General features: G+C 45.7%; 1 protein-coding gene and 1 pseudogene across 5 annotated transcripts in view; one reads left to right on the plus strand and one right to left on the minus strand.

Annotated features, from left to right (window-relative positions):
* The window catches only part of TMEM201 (transmembrane protein 201), a 203,969-nt gene extending 182,185 nt beyond the window's left edge, over nt 1-21,784 (minus strand). For all 5 annotated transcript variants that reach the window (XM_085899039.1, XM_085899041.1, XM_085899037.1 and 2 more), the window contains exons 1-3: nt 21,531-21,784; nt 11,932-12,049; nt 11,288-11,488 (exon numbers count right to left, since the gene is read on the minus strand). In XM_085899039.1, the coding sequence (XP_085755165.1) occupies nt 11,288-11,488; nt 11,932-12,049; nt 21,531-21,643 (432 nt within the window). In that variant the 5' untranslated portion in view covers nt 21,644-21,784. The remainder of the gene's footprint in view (nt 1-11,287; nt 11,489-11,931; nt 12,050-21,530) is intronic.
* On the plus strand, nt 12,351-12,491 carry LOC147018920 (signal recognition particle RNA; annotated as a pseudogene).
* Nucleotides 21,785-22,046: the final 262 nt, after the last annotated feature.

The raw sequence follows: 22,046 nt of genomic DNA on the forward strand, positions 1-22,046 counted from the left end.
ACTGGTGGCCATTTTGAAAAATGGCTGCCACAGCCATCAGCGGCTGAATTTGAGATGGCCCAATATCCAAATCTGTTCATAATATGATAGGCTACTCGTGTGCCAAATGTGGTGCTTTCCTCACAAAATGCACAATTGTTCTGCTATATTTAGCTAAGTTGCCCCACTAAAGGTTGGTGGTAAGCGACAGAGGTCTCCAAGCAACCTGTGATGAAATGGTGAATGACAACAGGAAAAAAAAAATCTCCTTATGACGCCACAGAAAAATAAATGTATTGTGACGGTTTTCAGAGACCACGGGGAGACACATACCAGCACATAAGGGACCCCCAGTTTAATTATATCTGTAGTTGTTTGTTCAGCTAAATCATCTCTCCCCTCATGCCAGTGGGAAGGGAAATGAGTTGTGTTTGTGCGGAACATTCAAACCCCTTTGTGATTCTCCTCCATCTCTCTTTCTCTCTCCATTTACATCCATCAATGACTTTCTGTGGTACATCCATACACGCTTTGCAACACCCAATATTACACGCAACATTACAAAACCAATCAACCAACATCAGCATAAAGTGGCCCTGGACCACGAGTACGAATCCAATCAAGCAACAAACATCATCATGTAGCGCAGACCTGCACGTTCTGGTCGACGACATCACTGGAGGAACTGGACTGTTGACTTGGTACCCGGTCATCCCCTGTGTTGCCAGTGTATAATCCCAATTGTACGTTGTGCGTAATATTGTGGGCCGATTACATCCCGACTTGCTACATAGGATCAGCATGACTGACTAACCCGAAGTTAGACTAACCCTAACCCAAACATGTCATGCTGGTCATGACAGCATCAGATCAGCATAACTAACCCTAACCCTAACAGCTCGGTTGATTTGATTGACTAAGTGGCTTATGTGCTCGGGGTAAAAGTTTTCATTGTGACACGATTTGCCTTGAAAATACGTGATTTTTGCTCATCATGATCTGCCTTCCAAACTGCCCAGGCAGCAAATTCAATTGGTTAGAACATTGTGCGTAAATAAGGGATGGGAGTTCTGCCCCGCAGTTTCGTTATGGTTAGCCATTCGCCAACATTTCACCGACAGTATCGCTCGGCCGTTCTGATTAACAACAGAGGAGCGTTGGAAAGCACAGGCCTTATCTGGGGTGATTAATTTGCTGGAAAGGTAAAGTGGAATTTGGACACTGGACCCTTCCTAAATTAAGTGTCTCAGATAGTGTCTGTGGTTGCTTAACAACCTGTCGTGCCACCCAGTTATCTACGGTTCGTCGGCTTCAGGGTCATCGGTCGGTAAGTGGGTCTGAGAACTACCCTTGCAACCTCAACGCACCGAACCAATAACATTTGTCAGGAGTGAGACTGGACCTGAGGCACCACTAGCGGCATCTCAAAATTTTATAACTGAGCCCAGCAAGGGTGGAAATTAAATTAAAGCAGCTATGTTGAACAAAGACAGGCAGAATCAGGTGGGTTTGATAGAGGAGATGGAAGAAGCTGCGTCTGAGAATGACAGTGGGAGAGGGAACAATGGGAGGCACAGCAGAGGCGCCCATAGTGGCTGATGTCCCCCACCCCCATTCCCCGAAAAACGCAAAGTCTACCTTGGAAACTGTGCCAAGAGATAGCAGGTTGGTATCGCCATTGCAGTCCACCATGAACCAAATAATTGTCATGATGAGCTAGATGAGTGCTAACATGGAGAGGTTCGGGAATCACATGAAGGATGCGATGGATGGGCTAAGACAAGGAATGGAGGGAAAACTGGATGCAGGACAGGTCGAAGTAAAGGCCGACATGAAGGCGATGGTCATTGACATGGCAGTGAGGATTGAGGCTGTACATGGAGACCTGAACTAAGTAAGGGAGTGTGTGGGCAGTGTCCTGCATGACATAGTGGTGGGTCAGAACAAAATGACGGAAGAAATGAATGAAATCAAGACAGAGCTAAAAGGACTTACAGAGGGGCAAAAATAATTCGAACTAAAAATTGAAAACAATACGGGGGCGATAGGTGAATTAAGGACCCCCAAAAAAATAAATAAGGGAAATGATAGCAATAACGAAAGAATGCATGACAAGACGTGACAACACAGAAAATAGGAGAGATGGGACAGGCAACAGACCCCAAAAATGACAGCAAATGTAAAAAAATAGGGGCAATACCCCTGGGCGCTCGCTCACCTGGTAGAATAATGAAACTGAGGGGGAAGTAAATGTGGGATGGAATCAGCATGGATAGGTTCTCTGTGGAAGGAAATCCCAGACACCAGCAAGTCAAATTGAATGGGAAAATGTTAAGCCCACGTAGGAGCACTCATAGATTTGTGCTCCATGTGAGGGCACAGGAGCACGAGATGGGAGCATCAGGGGGACAGATTAGAAACAGATGACCTTGAGTGGGTACGTAGAGTTAAAAGGAACATGCTCAGTTTAAATGGGAGCCCAAATGTTCAGACCACCTCAGTGCTAATCCATCACTTGATACCCCACAAAATAGATATGATGCGTCTATTTCTGATTTTCGAATTCTAAAGGAGGTAAAATTGTGATTAAATGTCAAAATCTTGTTCTTCTTCAGATTATCCATGATTTCGCACACAGAAGTAGACCACCAGATCCGTACTGTGTCCGGGTTACATTGCGGTACGATTTAACTCAAACGGTGAAGAACTTTCGATTTTCCACAAATATGCTGGGTCGATGCATCCTTGGTGCTTGTAGAGTAATACAAACTTGAACACACACACTTTTTGCTAATCTAATGAAGTTGAAGTGAGAGAAGCCATAAAGATTTTAAAGAATAGAAAGGCACCAAGGACGGATGATATAAATGCTGAACTGTACAAGTGCACTGTTAAGACATCAACAACAGTTTTTACACAAATTATTTCATGAAATGTACTGACAAGAACAATCAGACGTGTGGAAAGTTGCACCGATTGTTAAATGACAAGGAAAGGAGACGTGAGTGAATGCGGTAACTGGAGAGGTGGAACTCTTCTGTGCACTGCAAGTAAAGTGATCTGCAATATAATTCTGAACAGGATACAGAAGGTAGTGGATGGAGGATCAAGGAAAGAGCAGGCATAGGGTGGTTTCTAAAAGGAATAGAGTGTGTAGATATTGAATTTTAATTCCAAGAACATTAATATACACTACTGTCAAAAGTTTTAGAACACCCCCATTTTTCAGTTTTTACTGAAATTTAAGCAGTTCAAGTCCAGTGAATAACCTGCAATGGTACAAAGATAAGCGGTAAACTGTCAGAGGTTACAAAAACATAAGTGTAGGTTTCCAAAAACTGAAAAATAATGTAAATTTCAGAGTTGTTAAAAAAGGCCCTTTTCAGGGAACAAGTAATGGGTTCGCAACTGCAGCTGTTCTGCAGCTATGGAAGTAAATTAAGCTTTGAAAGTTGATGCAAACAATTCCTGCAGATGTCCCAACTTTTGTTGATTAGTTACAAACCCTCTGTCTGTAGAAAAGCAGTGTTGGAACAGACTGTGTTGCTGCACCCTCTGAAGCATTATTTGGACAATATTGTACTGCAGGAAGTAGTATATTGCAATCATAATGGTGAGAAAAAGACAATTAACAAAGGAAGACAGACAGACCATTATAACCGTTAAAAGTGGAGGTCTTTCCTTCAGAGAAATTGCAAAGCAAGCCAAGGTGTCAGTGAGTACAGTTTCCGACACCATCAAAAGGCACTTGGAAAATGGAGGAAACTCTGACAGGAAGAGGTCTGGCAGACCCAAAGCCACAACACAATCAGAAGACAAGTTTCTGAGAGTCAACAGCTTGCGTGATAGGCGGCTCACTAGAGAGCAACTTCAAGCACAGTGTAACACTGGTCGAAGTAAGGAAGTCTCAGTTTCAACTGTGAAGAGAAGACTTCGAGCTGCAGGTTTGACAGGTCGAGTGGCAGTAAGAAATCCATTGCTAAGGTGGCAAAATAAGAAAAAAGAGGCTTGCCTGGGCAATAAAGCAACGCCAGTGGACTACTGAAAACTGGAAGAAGGTCTTATGGACCGATGAATCGAAATTTGAAATCTTTTGTTCATCACGCAGGGTTTTTGTACGCCATCGAGTCGGTGAAATGATGGTTCCTCAGTGTGTGACACCAACTGTCAAACATGGAGGAGGAAGCGTGATGATCTGGGGCTGTTTTGCTGGATCCAGTCGGTGACTTGCACAGAGTGACTGGCACCCTGAACCAAAAGGACGACCACAGCATTTTGCAGCACCATGCAATACCCTCTCGTCTCCACCTAGTTGGTCAGGGGTTCATCCTACAGCAAGATAACGACCCACAACATACCTCCAGGCTATGTCAGAAGTAACTTAGAAGAAATGAAGAAGATGGTCGGCTTCAAATCATGGAATGGCCAGCACCGTCTCCAGACTTAAACCCCATCAAGCTGGTTTGGGATGAACTGGACAGAAGGGTGAAAGCAAAGCAACCTCCAAGTACAACACATTTGTTGGAACTTCTGCAACAGTGTTGGGAAGAACTTTCCGAACAATATTTGATTTCCATTGTGGAAAGAATGCCACGAGTATGTTCGGCTGTTATATTTGCAAAAGGTGGCTACTTTGATGAGCCATAAATTTTTGATTAAATTTTGTTCAATAAAACGATTCCATGATTTCTTTTTTATCTGCAATTGTTTATATGTTCTATGCTTTAATTTCAGAGTACATTGAAACATTAAACTGATTAAATTTCAGTAAAAACTGGAAAAATGGAGGTGTTCTAAAACTTTTGACCGGTAGTGTACAACAATGCAATGAATGGAATTCAAGACTTGCAATGACTTTCGTCGATTTTGGGAAAAGCATTTGACAGAGCAAACAGGGATGTCATGTGGAACGTAACAGAAGGGTATGAAAAACCTGGAAAGTTCATCAGAATGATAAAGAACATATACAATGGATACCAATGCAGTGTGATCTGCAACGGAACGAAGTCGCCCAGAAGTTGAAGTCACAACACGATTCAGATAGGAATGCATGCTGTCTCCATTTCTTTGGACTGGGTATTGTTACGGTTGTGGAAATTCGCAAACCACCATTCAGGTCCCGTAGGTGAGGTAACTCTAAGTACATGTGTAGTTAGCCCCAAACCCGTTGTGTCGAGGGAATTTATGTGATTCATTCGGGGTGCGACGCTTTTAGTTAGGCGTTTTTCTGTTCTATCTTTATTTTGAATCAACCGCCAGAACCATCAAACCACCACCGATAAACCCTCCGCCACCCTCACCTCTCTCCTTCTACGGCCATTCACGCATCACCTGTGAACACTGAGCACCGGGCTGTCTTGGGCTCGTTCAAGCGATACGCACCGAGCCGCGAGTGCAAATAGCGGCCTTTCTGAGGGAAAATTCGGATCAAGAATGCTACACGCCCACTTCTGATCCGTCCAATCAGCAAGCGCGGAGCGGCTTGGCCCCGCCTCCAGGCACGTCCATGTGAAATCGAAATATGCAAATTCTAGGATCAGGGGAGGTTCACGCCCACTTTTCCTCCGTCCAATGGGCGAGCATGGCTCCGCCCCCGAGCTCATCCTGATCCGGAAATTTGCATATGGGTTCTCCTGCCGGCCTATAAAATGCCGAGCGCAAGGCGGAGTGTGGCAGAGAGTTAAGGCAGAGTTTTGTGGCAGAGATAATCGTGGCAGAGCCAGTTTTGTGGCAGAGAGTGGAATCGGGAGGCGAAGGCGTCGAGTTGGGTTCTGCAGTCGGCTGAGGAGAGTTGTGGGAAGAGGCCAAGGAGCTTCGGTCCGAGGCGAGAAGGACGGCGGTCGGCGACGAGGTCGCGGCGGGAGATCGCTCGTCGCGGGACCTAAGCCAGTCAGCCATTCTCCCTCCCCCAGAGCATCAACAATTCCCCTTTTTCCCCCGCGCTGAGATAGTGCAACCAAGGGGGCCCCGTTCCCACCCCACTCCAAATGTCGTGCCAACGAAACCCGCGAAGGAGCGCGGAGTCGGGGCACAGCCACGCGACCACGTCTGCGGCTCGCCCGCCAACGCGCCACGAGGACATGGGTAAGACCCACCCGGTCTCGAGGACCTGGCCGCTCATTCAGGTCCCGCGCACATATTGGCCTGCAGGCCCGTCTGCCCCCTTGTCTATGAGGGTGGCTTCTTTCCTTTGCTTTTGAGTAAATGTGTGTCGGCGCCGTGTCTTGTAAAGTAGAACTGTGTAAGTGTTGCCGTGTGTACGCGTATTCGGTTGTAACTCTGCGTCGTTGTTTCTTTTGTTTTCCTGATATAGGTGCATTCTGACTGTTTGGCTGTATATGTGTGCTTTCCGTGTGTCGCGTAATAAAGTGCATTGTGTGAACTGTTTTCCCGTTTCGCTTCGTCTTTTCTTTATTGACTCTCCATTCTGCTTCACGTAAAAGGGTTTGTAGTGGGCTTAAAACGCCCGATAATTAATCGGAACCGTCGAGGCCGACGATAACACCGCTCGGTTATCCCGATAGCACGGAATGGACCGCTTAAGTGGTTCGTGTCCGGAGTCGGCCTGCGGCGAGATACGATCGCCCGGTCAACCATCCGCGCAGGTACTTAGGTAGATTGAATTTGGCGAGCAACCCTATCCTGCGCGGGTGGGCAATTGGCACGGTCGTGGTGGGGTTAAACCCCCACTCGTGGCTCCCGGCGTTGTTCCGAGAGGGTCACGACGGAATTATCCGTTCCGGTGGGCAAGGCGGCCGCCATTCGAGTCGAGCGGCCGATCGCACGCCGGCGGGCGCGAATTCGCAACAGTATTAAGGATGACAGAACATGCCAGATATGGAACAGACCAGGCTCAAAGTGATCATCTGGAAGAACTCAGCTTTACAGATGACGGCTGTACAAATAATGTAAGTGAAAGCGAATAGGCTCCAGTAGCATGCCCTGCAAGTACGACTGAAAATCAACAACAACAACAACAACAACAACAAAAAAGAGAGCATGAGAATACATGGATCAGACAACAATCCCATCATGTGCAATGACTTGGCCATGCATGATGTCGATAAGTTGATGTACGTCGGGTCTATGGTCACTGTCACATGAAGGAAGCGGAGGGGAAGGTGAACTCTGAAGTTCCACAAATATTATAGAAAGCACGAGTGGAATTTACGAGGATGAGAGAAATCTGGAATATAAAAATAATACAACACAAGGAGGAAGTTTCAAATTTGTGACAGTCATGTAAAATCAGTTCTACTATTTGGCTGTGAAGCAGTGAAAGTCACCAGTCATTTCACAGAAACTACAATCCTTCATCACCCCGCACGGGAAGCACAACGCGGGGTTAAGGAAAATGCAATTTTCAAAAATGACGTCATAATCAGCCCCAGAATGCTCGGTGCGCATGTGCCGAAAATCTGAGAAATGGTGGTGTTCAGGCACCATAAAGTATATACTGCAGTGTGTGTGTGTGTGTGTGTGTGTGTGTGTGTGTGTGTGTGTGTGTGTGTGTGTGTGTGTGTGTGTGTGTGTGTGTGTGTGTGTGGGTGTGTGTGTGTGTGTGTGTGTGTGTGTGTGTGTGTGTGTGTGTGTGTGTGTGTGTGTGCTAGATAAGGATTGGTACCGAGAATGGCTACAAAGCTTCAACAAGAAGCCAAACATACTTGGACAGTTCGTGAGAGAATGGACTGTACCTCTGCAGAACAAAACAAACAAAAAAAAAAAAACTTGGAGAACTTTCTCAGCTCGCCGAACAGGCAGCCACCTGCACTGCAAACTCCCGACCATGTGGGCCGGTGCAAGGCCCGAGTTGACGGACGTGTACTAGACAAACCCCCAATGGATTGCCACCATTGAATGGACTTTGAACCTTGTGGGAGTGCCTCCTGTAAACATGGCAGGCTTGGCGATTTATTTAATGGATGTCGACAATTGGAAAGACGATGCTGTGAATCATTACCAAGTAACGGTAACCAACCTCTTGGCAAAGGACATGTTCACGACATTAAAATACACATAGCTTGTGCCAGCTCTCTTTACGTGGGATTTGGATGCATCAGGTGGACACCATATCCGGTTTGGGTGTTTCTAAACGCAAATAGGAAGGACATGTCTGTACAGGGTAATTTTAAAATGATGATATTTACTATTAATCATGTTGAGAAGGGGTGGGAGGTCGGAGCTGTATTTGCTGTGAGGGCTGTTATTGGATTCGCTATATAAGAGATATCCCTTATTGTCGGGTTTTCCGGGTGTGTGTGTGTGTGTGTGTGTGTGTGTGTGTGTGTGTGTGTGTGTGTGTGTGTGTGTGTGTGTGTGTGTGTGTGTGTGTGTGTGTGTGTGTGTGTGTGTGTGTGTGTGTGTGTAAGTGTGTCTGCAACGCGAGGCTCAACAGCACGAACCAGCGAACCGATTTCGATGAAACTTTGCCAACAGGTGGAATATATACTGGGAATGTGCGCATTTGAATTTCGTTGCCGAGCAACCACCCGTTGCTGTGCAGCGGCCGAAAAACCACGTACAGTATTTTCAATAATTGTCCTTCAGTTTTGAATGTGGAGAAACGAGACTTCGGAATTAAACACTTCGAGATATTCCGAAAATTTTACTCGAGCCGATTTTTGATTGAGGTTTTATTTTTCAAATGGTAGTCCTTCAAATATCGGGTGTCTATTTACCGTCATTTAAGGTGTGTATACAGTGTTTGTAAGGAACTACACCGTCGTTCCACCTTCGATCTCTCCTCGATCCAAACGTTATTGACCAAAGTGAAAAGGATCCAAAATAAATGGAATCACCGGCATTTCTGTCTTTGTGTATTTCTAATAATATAATATGTTTATTTATTTACCGAAAACGATTCCACGATCCACACACCACCTTCAAATATTTATTTATTTACCAAAAACGATTCCACGACCCACACACGACCTCCAATTATTTTTTATTTATTTTCCAAAAACGATTCCACGACCCACACACCACCTTCAATTATTTATTTATTTACCGAAACCAATTCCACGACCCACACACCACCTTCAAATATTTATTTATTTACCAAAAACGATTCCATGACCCACACACGACCTCCAATTATTTATTTATTTTCCAAAAACAATTCCACGACCCACACACCACCTTCAATTATTTATTATTTAAAGTGGGCGTGGCCTATGAAAAATATTGTGTGGCTCAGGAGGTGTGGTAAAACAAGAGCATTGAGAGAAGTTTATCGGGTTTTCCGTGTGTGTGTGTGTGTGTGTGTGTGTGTGTGTGTGTGTGTGTGTGTGTGTGTGTGTGTGTGTGTGTGTGTGTGTGTGTGTGTGTGTGTGTGTGTGTGTGTGTGTGTGTGTGTGTGTGTGTGTGTGTGTGTGTGTGTGTGTATATGTGTGCACTGCGGTAACTCACTTGTATTTTAACAGGTAATGATAGGAACTCAACACCTGTCAGTCTCATCCACAGATATTTCTATACATTTCCTCCACATACAGGAGTCCTATTTACATCCAGGAACACAACAGCTATGGTTAACCATTTGGAAAGTGCCACTCTTTCTTTTAAAAGCTGAAAATTATATCAAAAATAATATTTCACTTATAGGTTTTTCCCTATTAATGGCAGGTTAAAAAGAGTCACACATTTCTCCCAAGCAACAGCAGGTTAGAACCTTGATAATATCACAAGCTGGTCAATCATTTGGAATATGTCTTTCAATCCCGACAAATCTCCCACTCTCACAATCTCTGCAAGAGCACTGTCTGGCAAACCTCCCCCCACCCCCACCACCCCCGGCACTCCCTTCTATCTACTTTCTTCACAAAATACTCTTGAGGAAGTTCAGTCATTCAAACTCCTGGGTCTCACAATCAGCCATGCTCTTTCTTGGGCAAACCACATTTCAAATTTGTCCTCCAATGTCAGCCAACGAGTGGGCATCCTCCGTTGTGCAAAGTCCTTCCTTAGCAAACCTGAACTCCTATCCAGAAACATGTCCTTCATCCACAGCTTGATGGAGTACTGCTCTCCCCTTTGGGCTAGCTTCCCTACTTCACACCTTGCTCAGCTTGATGCTATGAAAACCAAGGCCTTGAAGATTATTGGAATCTCTCACGATGAAGCTGAGTCTATGGGCCTATCGCTTGACAATCGCCAACAGGTTGGTGGTCTCTCTATCTTATACCACCTCCTTTCAGGTCTTGCACCCTCTGCTCTCTGTGCTTTGTTCCCCCCACCGCCCCCCCAATCCCCTCAAGGCTTCTGCAGGGCACACACAGTCCACCATCGATCCCCTTCTGGTTGAACTACCTAAATCCTGATCACTGCTCAACTCCAGGAATTAATTCCTCTTTTCTCCCACCTGTGGACCAGACTTCCACGTACTCAATCTCCATTAAAAAAACGAAAAAAAAAATAAAATAAAAACCCCTCCAATGTCATTCTACCCACCAGGCCTTCAAGACAGCTGATCACCACCATCTCAGATTGTCTCCAATCCAGAACCATGACCTCTTCCACCCTCATTAACCATGCTCCCTCCAACCACCCCAATCCCTCCTCCTTGCAAATTTAAAGTTTTTCCTTCCTGAGAGCTTCCCTCTGTATCCATATTATCCACCCAATGCATCCTCTCCTGCAACCCATTGTTTGTCCAAGTCTGTCTCTATCTTGCCCTTCAACCCTGCTGTTGGAGTTTCTCTCCTCTCTCAACTGTTCCTTTTGCCATGTGGTGTCCTGATCAGTTCAGTATACTAATACGAGCTCTTCAACAAACCTCGACTATGTGCACAAAACACACCATCTCAACGAAAAAAAAGTTGCCGTTCACACTCTAATATAGATAACATAAATATAGATCATGCTTGGAAACGCAAAACTGGAGTTGAAAAGACCTTCCCATGTCCTTTTTCTCAAGACTGCATGTGGTAAGAGAGAGAGAGACAGACAGAGCGAGAGCAAGAGCGACAGTTAGAGAAAGAGAGTGAGAGTGAGAGTGAGAGAGACGGAGACGGAGATGGAGACGAAGAGAGATACAGTGGACGCTTGTATGTTGAAGGAGTGTTTGACGACCCACAATAACATGGTAGCACATGATGGAATCGGAGCTGCGGAAGCTCAAGAACACTTGGACGGGGATCAATCCAAATGCCCAAGAAAGATAAAAGAGGATATATTTCTTCAAGAGGTTCTACATGCCGTCAGGCAAGATAGGATCGTAAGCAAGGAAGCAAAAGTAATAACATATCAACACAAACTATTGATTTATTACAGGTGACATGTAGAAAGGAAACATCTGAACATGTGTGTGTACCTCATTGCAGGGTTGAAAACGAGCAAGGTTGCGTATCTTCAACTGCTGATTGTTGACACAGCGACGGCACAGCAAATGTCGGCTGCTCAGCCATTGCGCCGTCCCCTTGGAGGTCTCTCCAACCGCCCAGCGGCCACCTAGCACTGGGTGGTTAAGGAGTTCTGAGTACTGGGCTGGAATGGGCTTGTTGTAATCTCCATCCTGCAATTGGTGGGATACAAGGCAAGTACAAGTACAAAAGATGTAACAAGTGTATACGTCACAAAAATAATTACAGACATCTTCAGGTAAACTACATGTTTTACAGAAGAACTCAGAGGTCATGTACTCACCTGGAAGCTGTCTCGTCTACGTTTGAGTCCACACTCGACTGTAAACCGTCATTCCCATACTTCATGGACACGGTGTTACAAAAGGGGCGTTATACTTCAACGAAGTCAGGTTTGCTAACATTCAATGGTGGACGTTAAAGATCTCTCAGTGCCTTTCACAAAAATTGTCATTGTGTGCTGCAATCCTGGCCAAATTCCAAAATCCTGCCCAGTGCAAGCTTCGTTTTCCTGAGCGTTTCGGGAGCACCGATGCTCTGAAAAGAATGTGGCCACAAATGCAATGGACAAGATGGTGAAACCAGGATTCCATACCTCACGGAAGCCATTGTACTGCTCACAGCTGGGGCAGTCCCAGCAATCACGGTTCCCATAAGGTACATGTGTGCACTGGCCACAGAACCAGCACTCCACCCATACTTCCTTCAAGATGCTGCACACAGACACACCAATGATCACAACATGCGCCGACACAGCCAGTGACGCCAATCTAAATAAAGCTTTCGGAGCTCGAGAAGACACCGACATAGTATTTTGTGCATAAAAATCTCTTCTGAAACTTTCTAGAATTCTACGAGTAAATTTCTGCCTTAACATTCCCCCTGTTATCTGTACCTTCATGGCGCAGGTTTCTCCCTTTCTGTGTGAGGACTTTTGCTTCCCAACTATTAACCCTTTTGCAATGGTGGTTCCTGGTTCTCTTTTCTACACCTCCCAATTCATTCCAGATAAAAACCGGGCGTAGTGGCGTGCGCCTGTAATCCGACTACTCGGAGGCTTGGGTTGGAGGATCGCTTGAGGACGGGAGCTCTGCGCTGGGCTGCGCTATGAGAGGGTGTAGGGCAGCCCGGAATCATGGCGAAACCCAATCCTTATCCCTGTGTCGTAAGAGGCGACCAGGGTTGCGTCAGGAAGGGCATCGGCGTAAAACCTGTGTCAAATCGGTATGCGGATCATAACGGATGATCCGCTGTGGCGACCCCTAATGGGAGCAGCTGAAAGACGAACAACAACACCAATTCATTCCAGATAAAATGCACCACTCTTGTTATGGAGGAATTATGAGCTGTTTTTTTTTTTTTTCTTCTTCTTCTTCTTCTTAATGACGAATAACAAACGAATCCACAAGAAGTTTAAAATGTTTCTGTGCAATACTGTCAGACCAGGCTATTCGCAGGGGATCCGTTCCTGCAAGATGCCACGAATATCGAATCCGCGAATGTCGGGGCATTGGTTCAATGGAAAAAGGGGGGATAGGTTCCTGACAGTTTGCGATTCATGAGGAAAAACATCAAAAATCCTGTGAAAAACAAACAAACAACAAAAAAACTGCAGAGATAACCGAGCAGAGTTATCGTCGACCTCGACGGTTCAGATTAGTTACCGGGAACTTACACCCACTACCAATCTCTTAAGTGATGCAGGATGGAGAGTCAATAAAAAGAAATGAGACGAAGCAGAGGGGGAACAGTTCAACAAGCAAACATTTTATTGCGCGACACACGGACACGAAGCAAGCACGTATATTCAGTCACAGTAATAATAATAAAAGGCACGTATTCAAGCACAGAAAGAAACAGTAAAAGAGATACTACCGACTACGACCGACACACGGCAACACTTACGCAGTTCGACTTTACGGACGGCGCCACCACAAGCATTTACACAAAAAGCAAAGGAAAAAAAAAGAAGTCGCGACTTCCCTTTTCGTGGCTGGTGAGTCCCTCTCCCACCACCATCAGCGTGGTCGCGCCTGGCCCCGACCTCTCTCGCGGCTGGCGAACCATCTCCGGCACTCCTCATCCGGACGCGCAGGTCCACCTCACAACCGGCGCTGCCGCGTCTCCCGTCCGTGCCTCCGTTGACAGGCCGCTCACCAAGCCGCGAGCGCAGGACCTCTTCCTCCGACAAGACAAGCAGCGCCAAGAAGAAGACGACGTCCAGCCCAGAAGCTCAAACAACCCGAAGAACACAGGAACTCTCGAAGACAAGGAGACAGGAAGCCTCGAAGACAACTCAAGGTCCGTGCTGTCCACCTTTTGTAGCGTGGGGCTCCGCCCTTCGCTCCGCCCCGTTTTTGGCCCCGCCTCCCTTCAAGAAGCCTCTCGAAGGGGGGCGTGCCCTCTCGCTCTCCCTCCACCCCGCCCCGTGCGGGGGCCGGTGGAGTCAGTTTTGGCTCAGGGCCAGGGAATTATTCCCCCAAAAAGAGGCCCCCACCTTTTCTCACCTTTGACCCCCGGCTCGGATCGCACTTCCACCACACCGAGCGCGGAGAATTTAGACGGGAGAAACAGGCGGGAAAAACCCCCCGAGCATCGTTGGTGGTTTTTGTTCTTCCGCGGAGATCGTGACCGCACGGGGCTTATTGAATGGCGAGTGGCGAAGATGTGGTAGCGTAGGTGGTGGAGGTGGCGTGGTTGTAGTGTGGTTGGCGCTGTGGTGGGGATGGCGTGGTTGTTGAGATGCTGTTTGTTTGAAATAAAAGATAGAACAGAAAAATGGCTAACTCAAAGCGTCGCAGCCCGGATGGATCACATAAATTCCCTCGATACAACGGGTTTGGGCTAACTACACATGGACTTAGCGAGATAGCTCACCTGAGGACTCTTTATGGTGTAATGCGAATTTCCACAACCATAACAGTATATATACTAGCGATATCCGTGCACATGCACGGGATAGCAGGACAACACAGCTGGTAGCAGACGACAGACCGTACACGGGGAATGACAAAAATACGCATTGTGCAAAATGCAAGTGGTACTATGGAACGCCAAGACTTCCCAAACATTGTCGGCATGTCTGCTAAGTGCCACAGCAATTTCATAGGGATCGTGTGACGGCGAGCCGATTTTTTTAGTGTGCAAGCTTGGTATGATAATAGAGATATACACACATATATATAGTTGCGATTCTGCAAAGCATGCGCTCCCCAGGGCAATGGCACACAACATATAAAGGTCCAAGATGGTCATTTCATGAGCATTTGTGAGATAGCCCTTCCCTTATGTCTAGTGTGTTTATGGGGCAGAATGCATTGTGTGGGCTTTCAGGCAGGTCTTTATTTACTCCACTTTGCACACACGACCACTCCGTCATGCATGCCTGCACAAAAACAGCTCATTTGCATACACATGCCCTTTTTCACATTCAAACCTCATGCCATTGCCCAACACACGCTCATCTCAAACCTCCTCCGACCACGCACCTTCGACACCCTTTCCTCCTAAGCGAGTGGGAAGCGTGGGCCCGTCGGCCTTGCCAGGTCCAAAAGAGGTTGCAAACTCCTCAAACTTTCTTGCTTTCTCATTTCCTCAAGTACGACTGATGGCACCTGTAATGTTAATATTTGTCAAAATTGTAAAAGTATTCGATCGGGTTAGCTCTGTACTCTGTCCTCTTTCGTAAATACTTGCATTTATTTTGCCGCACACCATGAATCCTTGCTTTCCCCTGCTGTACATATTCATGTGCATTAAAACCTTTGCTTATTGTTCCACATGCCCTTCCTTGCCCTTGCTTAATAAATAAATTGCTATCATTGTGGATGCACCTATTCAGTGGTGTCTTTTCCTCCATTGGTCCAGCGGAATCTGCACGCAGTGTTAGCCGGGAAGTTTTCCCACACCGATTGACTCGTTAACCAGTGCATACTTTGCAGCTCTGCTCAGCTGCAACTGATGCAGTAAGTTCCATACAAGTACACATCGAGGGTACGAGACCCCCCACCCCCGCTTTGGTGCAGCCATCCACAGGTAAAGTACCACATGAAATAGTGAAACCCTGCCAGGATTGGTAGAAGCAATCGGTGTTCGTTGTTGTTTAACAAGCCGCCAGAGCGAGGAGTTATCCGTGCTGGGTGGTCTCAGGACCATGCGTTAGGGAGGGACTCAAGCGCTTCCCCTCATGGTGAAACTCAAATCCCGGATCTGTAACAATGTATACATCATGACATTTCAAAAAGTTGAAGCCGAGTTGTGACAAAACTGGATGGACGAGTTTATTAGGTGATGAGAACAAGCCGATTAGATTTTGATTCAGATCCGGATCCAGATCCAGCCCATCAGTGGGATACAAAACGTAAACTGTTGAGCCTGGCGGATGGATGTATGCGCTCAACTGGGTGCCGTTTTAGTTTAGAGAGATGTTATGACGAGTGTCAGATACAGGGAAGAGATCAATACATCTGTTGTCGTCCCTCTAATCCAACAGCAATGTCCCCAAGTAATCTTCATGCTTAACAATTCCAGCCATACCGTACCCATTATCAACACTGCACTTCAGGAAAACATCAATCACATGGAATGGCCTGCATGATCTCCGGATCTAAATCCAATTGATCATGCTTGAGCCATCCCAGGGACACATGGTTGCAGTTCGCAGGTCTGTCCACAAAAAATAATAATAAAAATAAAATGGTGAAAAATCCGACAGCTTTTCTTATTTGGTTAACAAGACATGTACAAGCTTGTATTCGGGTCAATAATTGTGATCACAAGTCAAAAATCCAATGTTTACTCGTCGTCCTCAACCAGGATATCAACATAAAATACAATACAAGCCTCAAAACCTTTGTTGCAAATTTTTTGATGAGCACATACTGTATAACCAAACTGAGATTTTGTTTGAGAACAAGGATCAGAAATTTGACATTTCAACCACAACATCGAAACACTTGTATCTGCAATTCATAGCCCAAAATCTCAAAAAGTGGAAAAGGTAAGGAATGGAATGCAATTTCAAAAAGAGTGTATATTATTACAATTCTTCAATAAATTAACAGGTCAGCACAACAGCTTGGTTGCTCTCCAGCGCTGCATTTGATTCCTGATGAGGTCATCAAAACGAACAATGCCGTTCTCATACAACCAGCAGGGGTGATACACTGTTGACCACAATGTCCAATCAGATCAAACTATCCCAATTGTACCATCAACAATTACAAGAAAATAACTTTTCCAAGAGTAGGCCTTTGGGCTAAATACAGCATGCAAATCTTTATTAGTAGATGCAATGGGATATGGAGGGAAAGCATAATTGAAAGTCGAGGTGCTACTGAAATTGCCTGGGTGCTCCTGCACAGTTGGCCTCAGTCGAGTGTGTATGTTGCCAATAAAGCTTCAAGTTTCGTGAGCGTAGATTTTAAAATGAATCCACCAACACTGTATTTAATGCAAGCGTAAAAATCATTGCCGACGAGCTTGCCTCAACTGGCTGGATGATTTCAACAGGAGAGAACATGTCCAGATCCTGGCTGTTCCAGAAACGACCTTGGTGAACAGAGATACAGTCAAACAAACATGATGTGGAGGCGACATCGACATGATGGGCCAAGTGACCGATTCTTGTGCCGAAGGTGACATTAAAGCTGTCATTGTAGCATCGTTTTAAACGAATCAAATAAAGCTATATTGAATGCAGGTGTAAAATCAGTGCTTACAAGCTTGTCTTTGCACGCGAAGCGAAACGTGGGGTCGAGCAATTGGCTCACTTTGTTTGTCTGCCCGTCTACAAACGTCAGTTGATGATCGAGGAACAATTTAATTTCAATTTAATGTTATATTTTCAACACTAATCAGAACATGACGCCTGTAGTTAAGCAGTACTTTGGCTCTGAGTTTTGCCCGGTTGCGCGTGCACAGAGAGGGGCGAGATAATTGTTTTCGTCCGTCTGCCAAACAAAAGTGAAAATCATTCCAAACAGGAGAAACTATTTTTCAAGACATCATAAAGGACACAAACAACAGGCACGAATAACTCATGCAACATGTTAAATAAGGCGGTGTGTAAGACGCTGCATCGATGGCGGTAAACTTCCAAAAAAAAAAAAAAAAAATCTTTTTCTGCAACCTTTAAAATCTTTATTTCAATTGAATTATATACTTGAACACTGAAGAACACAAATCACCTTTTTGGTACTTTCAAAACCCTTCCGTTTCACATTACTGTACGTGGACAAAAAAAATATATATATATATATATATATTACGGAATTTTATTTCATCTCGACCAATCAAATTTGCTGCTCGCAAACCCCGACCGTGTCCTTTCTTTTCCAAGACTGTGTGGGGTTAAGAGGTTCCATGAACTCTCTAGTTTCATCTTTGATGATTAAAGTATTTTCAATCATCTGCCATATCATTCTTGGCCAATTCGACACATTCAAAATGTTCAGGATAGTTTCCTTTTCATGAAAAGTCTTATTGAGGAGCTGAAGGAGAAAGGAGCGAAAGAGAGGAAGGTCGATAGACCAATGGCAAGGCAAGGAGATAATACAATGATGCACTGCAGTGTGTGAAGAAGGGCAGCAGGTAGGAAAGGGGGCAAGGGGCCACTGGGTGTACAGTGCCAACATGTGCAATATCTTCTCAAGTCCTTGCAATTCACGCAAAAGTACGCCGACACTTCTTAATGTCCTTGTCCTGCACGTGATGTGTTCAAGCTCCTCCATGAGCCTTAGATCGCTGTAAAAGAGAAGAATGAATTCAGATGACACATGATAGAGGGTACATGACACCAAATGGTCCACCAATTCAGAATTCAGGAAAACAAAACAAACCTGCTCGTAGGCACAGACTTTTATTTTTCTCATACAGGTACTGTATATGCCTGGTGTTGGCTGAATGGTTCAGGTGGTGGGTTTGAGATCCTGAGTTCAAATCCCCCTCGGCTGTTGAATTAATACCAGGTGGGGTTGACTCTGCCTGTCATCCTTCTGAGGTTAGCAAAACGAGTGCCAGCTTGCTGGTATCCTGTGTCAGAGTGGCGACCCTTCCAGGACTGTGCCCAATAGCCTAGGAGACTGCTTCGGCAGCACCGACGCTCTGCACAAAGTATGGTCCCAAAGGATGGATGGATGGATGGATACAGGTATCAAAGGTCATGGAAGAGCAGAACAACAGGGGACCGTAGATCAACAGACAGGATGGGTTAAAGGGGAACCCAGTGGGACAACAACAAACAGGTCAAGGTGCACCACAACATAAGGAGAGGAACTGCAGGAAAAGGATGAGAACAGGATCTGACAGTGCAGTGAAGCTCAGTGGTGGACGTAGGAGAGACCGTTTGAGGAGGTAGTGGACAGCATACTTATAATCCTGGAGGGAATTGCTCAAGACAATGGACACAAGAATGGAGGACAGCAAGGAAAGAGTTTGTGGCAGAATGAGTGTGACCTGGAGGAGCAGGCCTTGGGTGGAGAGGAGAGAACTTTCTCAAATACGTACACATCATATAGAGATCAACATCCTTAAGAAATGCAGCCACAATGATAAAGGCTCAATCGGGAGTCCAACATTGAAACACGTCACACCTTTTCAGCAATGATTACTTCTGGAACGAGAAGGGCACTCGGAAGAGCGCATACAACCGTCACACAATGCCTGACCCATGAGAACATATCTGGCCCATTACATTTTTGAAATATCAGGCGATGTATCGTTTTTGGCCCTATCTCTCAATGGTGAAGAATCAATTTCAGAATTAAATGATTATCGCATCTGCTTCCGGATCTCCACCAAAATCGAATCAATTCGTCCTTGCCACACACCCAACGTGTCCAGCATGTTTGGTCTGAATCCGTCCACAACTTTTTGAGATATCGTGCTATATATCAGTTTAGCTCTATCTCTCAATGGTGAAGAATCACTGAAAAAATTATTCGATCCGGATCGGGATTCGGTTCTTCACCCAAATCTGAACATTTTGTCCTTGTCGCACACCAAACCTGTCCACAAAATTTCACCCGGATCCGTCCGCAGCCTTTTTGAGATATCCTGCACACAAACAAAGACAAAGATAGACAGACAAACAAGCCGGTAGGAGGCGATGGGTCGCTGAGCATGGAAACTACAAGATATAGAGCAAAATGGATGTCATATAGCGGATAGGGAATCACCTGAAGATTACGCACATCAAATCTTATCCAGGTCCATCTTCTGATAACTACTTGGTATCCATTTGAATGAAAAGTACCGAAAATGCGGTTTGAAATCGGAAATCCCCAAAGTTCGAGGGGGTGCTGTGGGTGAACAAAGATATAAATCGAAAATCCGGCTCGATCGTTTGTACACAATGTATTCCAGACAATTAGTGTGAATTTTCATGACCATCTGACCATAATCCAAGGAGGAGTAGCATTTGGCGCGAAGGCTCCTCCAGCTCTCGCATATTATCGATTTTTGCACTAATTGACCTTTGACCCCTGACCTAAGAGAAATCGGTCAATATGTCCTGAGGCAAAGTTGTAGTACTCATTGAGTACCATGAACCTGCAAAGTTTCATTCGTATCGATGCACTCACCTGGTCGCTCGGGGGCCTTCAATTTTCGCCAATTTTCGCGCATCCCCTAAATGTAGGGGGCGCTGCGAGTAAAGTATTCCATATATCACAAAAACCGGAATATATTTGATAGAGCATCACCTGTAGATCATTCGTGCCAAATTTCAAAACCCTACGTGGGATAATGGCTTTCGGAATAGATTTCGCGTGAACGGTACCGATTTTGAAGGTTTTTCGGTTGTTGCTAGGGAACCAAAGCGTCCCTAGCAACCATCACAATTTCCAAAGCACTAAGTCATAAGATGTACCTACCACCCGAGTTTGGTCAAAATCCGCCCACGTTTACCACCAATTATGCTGATGACAAACGAACAAACACCCAAACAGACAGAATTACTGACAATAAGGGTCACCTATTTTGGAAGCGGAAGCAATAAAATTCGGTGGGACAAGAGTTCAGTGTCCATTTTAAATGGACCAAATTAAAGCCTGATGACACAATTATATTGACTTGTCTGGACAGTTCCTAACCAGACTATAAATTGTCGGATCAGTGCTTCGCAGGCAGGAGCGTGCATCAAAAATTGCGCCGTCCTTTGGGTGCACGTTAAGCTGGGCGTCACGTCTGCATGCATAAGCTGGTGGACATTAAAGATCCAATGGAGTCTTCCACGACGAGTAGGCGAGCCATCTCCGGCACCCCCAAACAAACAACAAATCACCTTCAGTTGAAAGTCAGGCCTGACGAGCCGATTTGTGAAACACTTGGGGCCAAAATCCTCACCCCGCAGCCAACCCAACAAGAAGATGGGATTGTTTGTGGCCATGAAAAATAAGCCATATATCTGGAGGACTCATGGAACCACCTCACCAGAAAGGGTCCAAACAAGGCAAGCAGCACAACCCCATGCCAGCTGGAATGGAATGACATGTTGAAGAGGTTAAAAAAAAAACCCCCAATGGGAGACAGCTGCATCAGTTTCATGGAGAGACCAGGCGTTGTCCTCTCTCTCTCTCTTTCTCTCTCTTTCTCTCTGGGAAAGGTGCCAGCCAAAGGATCACAACACCTGTCAAATGTCAAGACCACAACCACACACCCCCAGGAGACCAGCTGTCACAGATATGACATTGATAGCCATGCACAACAAACAGAATCACCAAAAAGTGATATTTCAACAGGAAGTAGACGTACGTCATGTGGAGTGGAACAAACAAGACACGGTTGGGGTGGTGTCGTGGTGACACACACACACACACACACACACACACACACACACACACACACACACACACACACACACACACAATTAGAAATAGCCCAGAGAAATCCAGGAGAAAGAATAGGTGTATATAATATTCCAAGTTTGTGAACGAAGCTCGACACGGGACCCATCTATTTATTACGTACGCAAATATTGGCGGATTTAACTCCCGATCCCTCTCGTTCCCCCGCACTGTAGCAGGTGTGTGTAATAAATAGATAGGTGCTCTGACTGCAGGGAAAATTCCAACTGTGCACGAAGTAGTTCTCTTATCCCTGCACAAGTACTCGGCGCGAAACGGAGGAGAAAGTCGGAAAATCCGAGGGACAACAAGTACAGGGCGTGGAAACGCAATGGAACACAAAGTTTACCAGATTTCTGAGCGCCTGAACTTGCGGAGCAGGGAACCAGAGACGTAGGCCACGCCGAGTCCGGTGCACAAAGCACCGGCCAAGTACCACGACGATACGAACTGTACGTCCATGGCGGAACCTTCGAGCTTTTCGCGGCTAACTGTTCGCTCCGATCGTCGCTAAAGAATGCCGAGAAGGACATATGCTCCAGTCAGGGCGGTTCTACGTGCACATGGCGGGAGATGGGGAGGGGGGATTCCGCGTGACGTCAGCGATCGTCACGCGAGGGGCGGGTCTACAAACACACGTGTTACGCCATTGGTGAATGCTTATCACGTGATCGAGAGCGTCATTTGCCCTTCGGTTTTTTTTTTCCCCTCCCCCCTGCAGAAGAAACACGGAATCCCATTGAAGAATATTCCGTTCAATCCACACCACTTGTTGTGTGTCCTCAAAATATGAGAACAATGACAATATGGCACCGACAACATGAATAAGAATGAAATATTCACGAGCAGAAACTCAATACAGTTT

This window comes from Eptatretus burgeri, chromosome 10 (assembly GCF_056783735.1).
Source record: "Eptatretus burgeri isolate ZD-2024b chromosome 10, Ebu_testis_v1, whole genome shotgun sequence".
In the NCBI taxonomy this organism is placed as follows: Eukaryota; Metazoa; Chordata; class Myxini; order Myxiniformes; family Myxinidae; genus Eptatretus; species Eptatretus burgeri.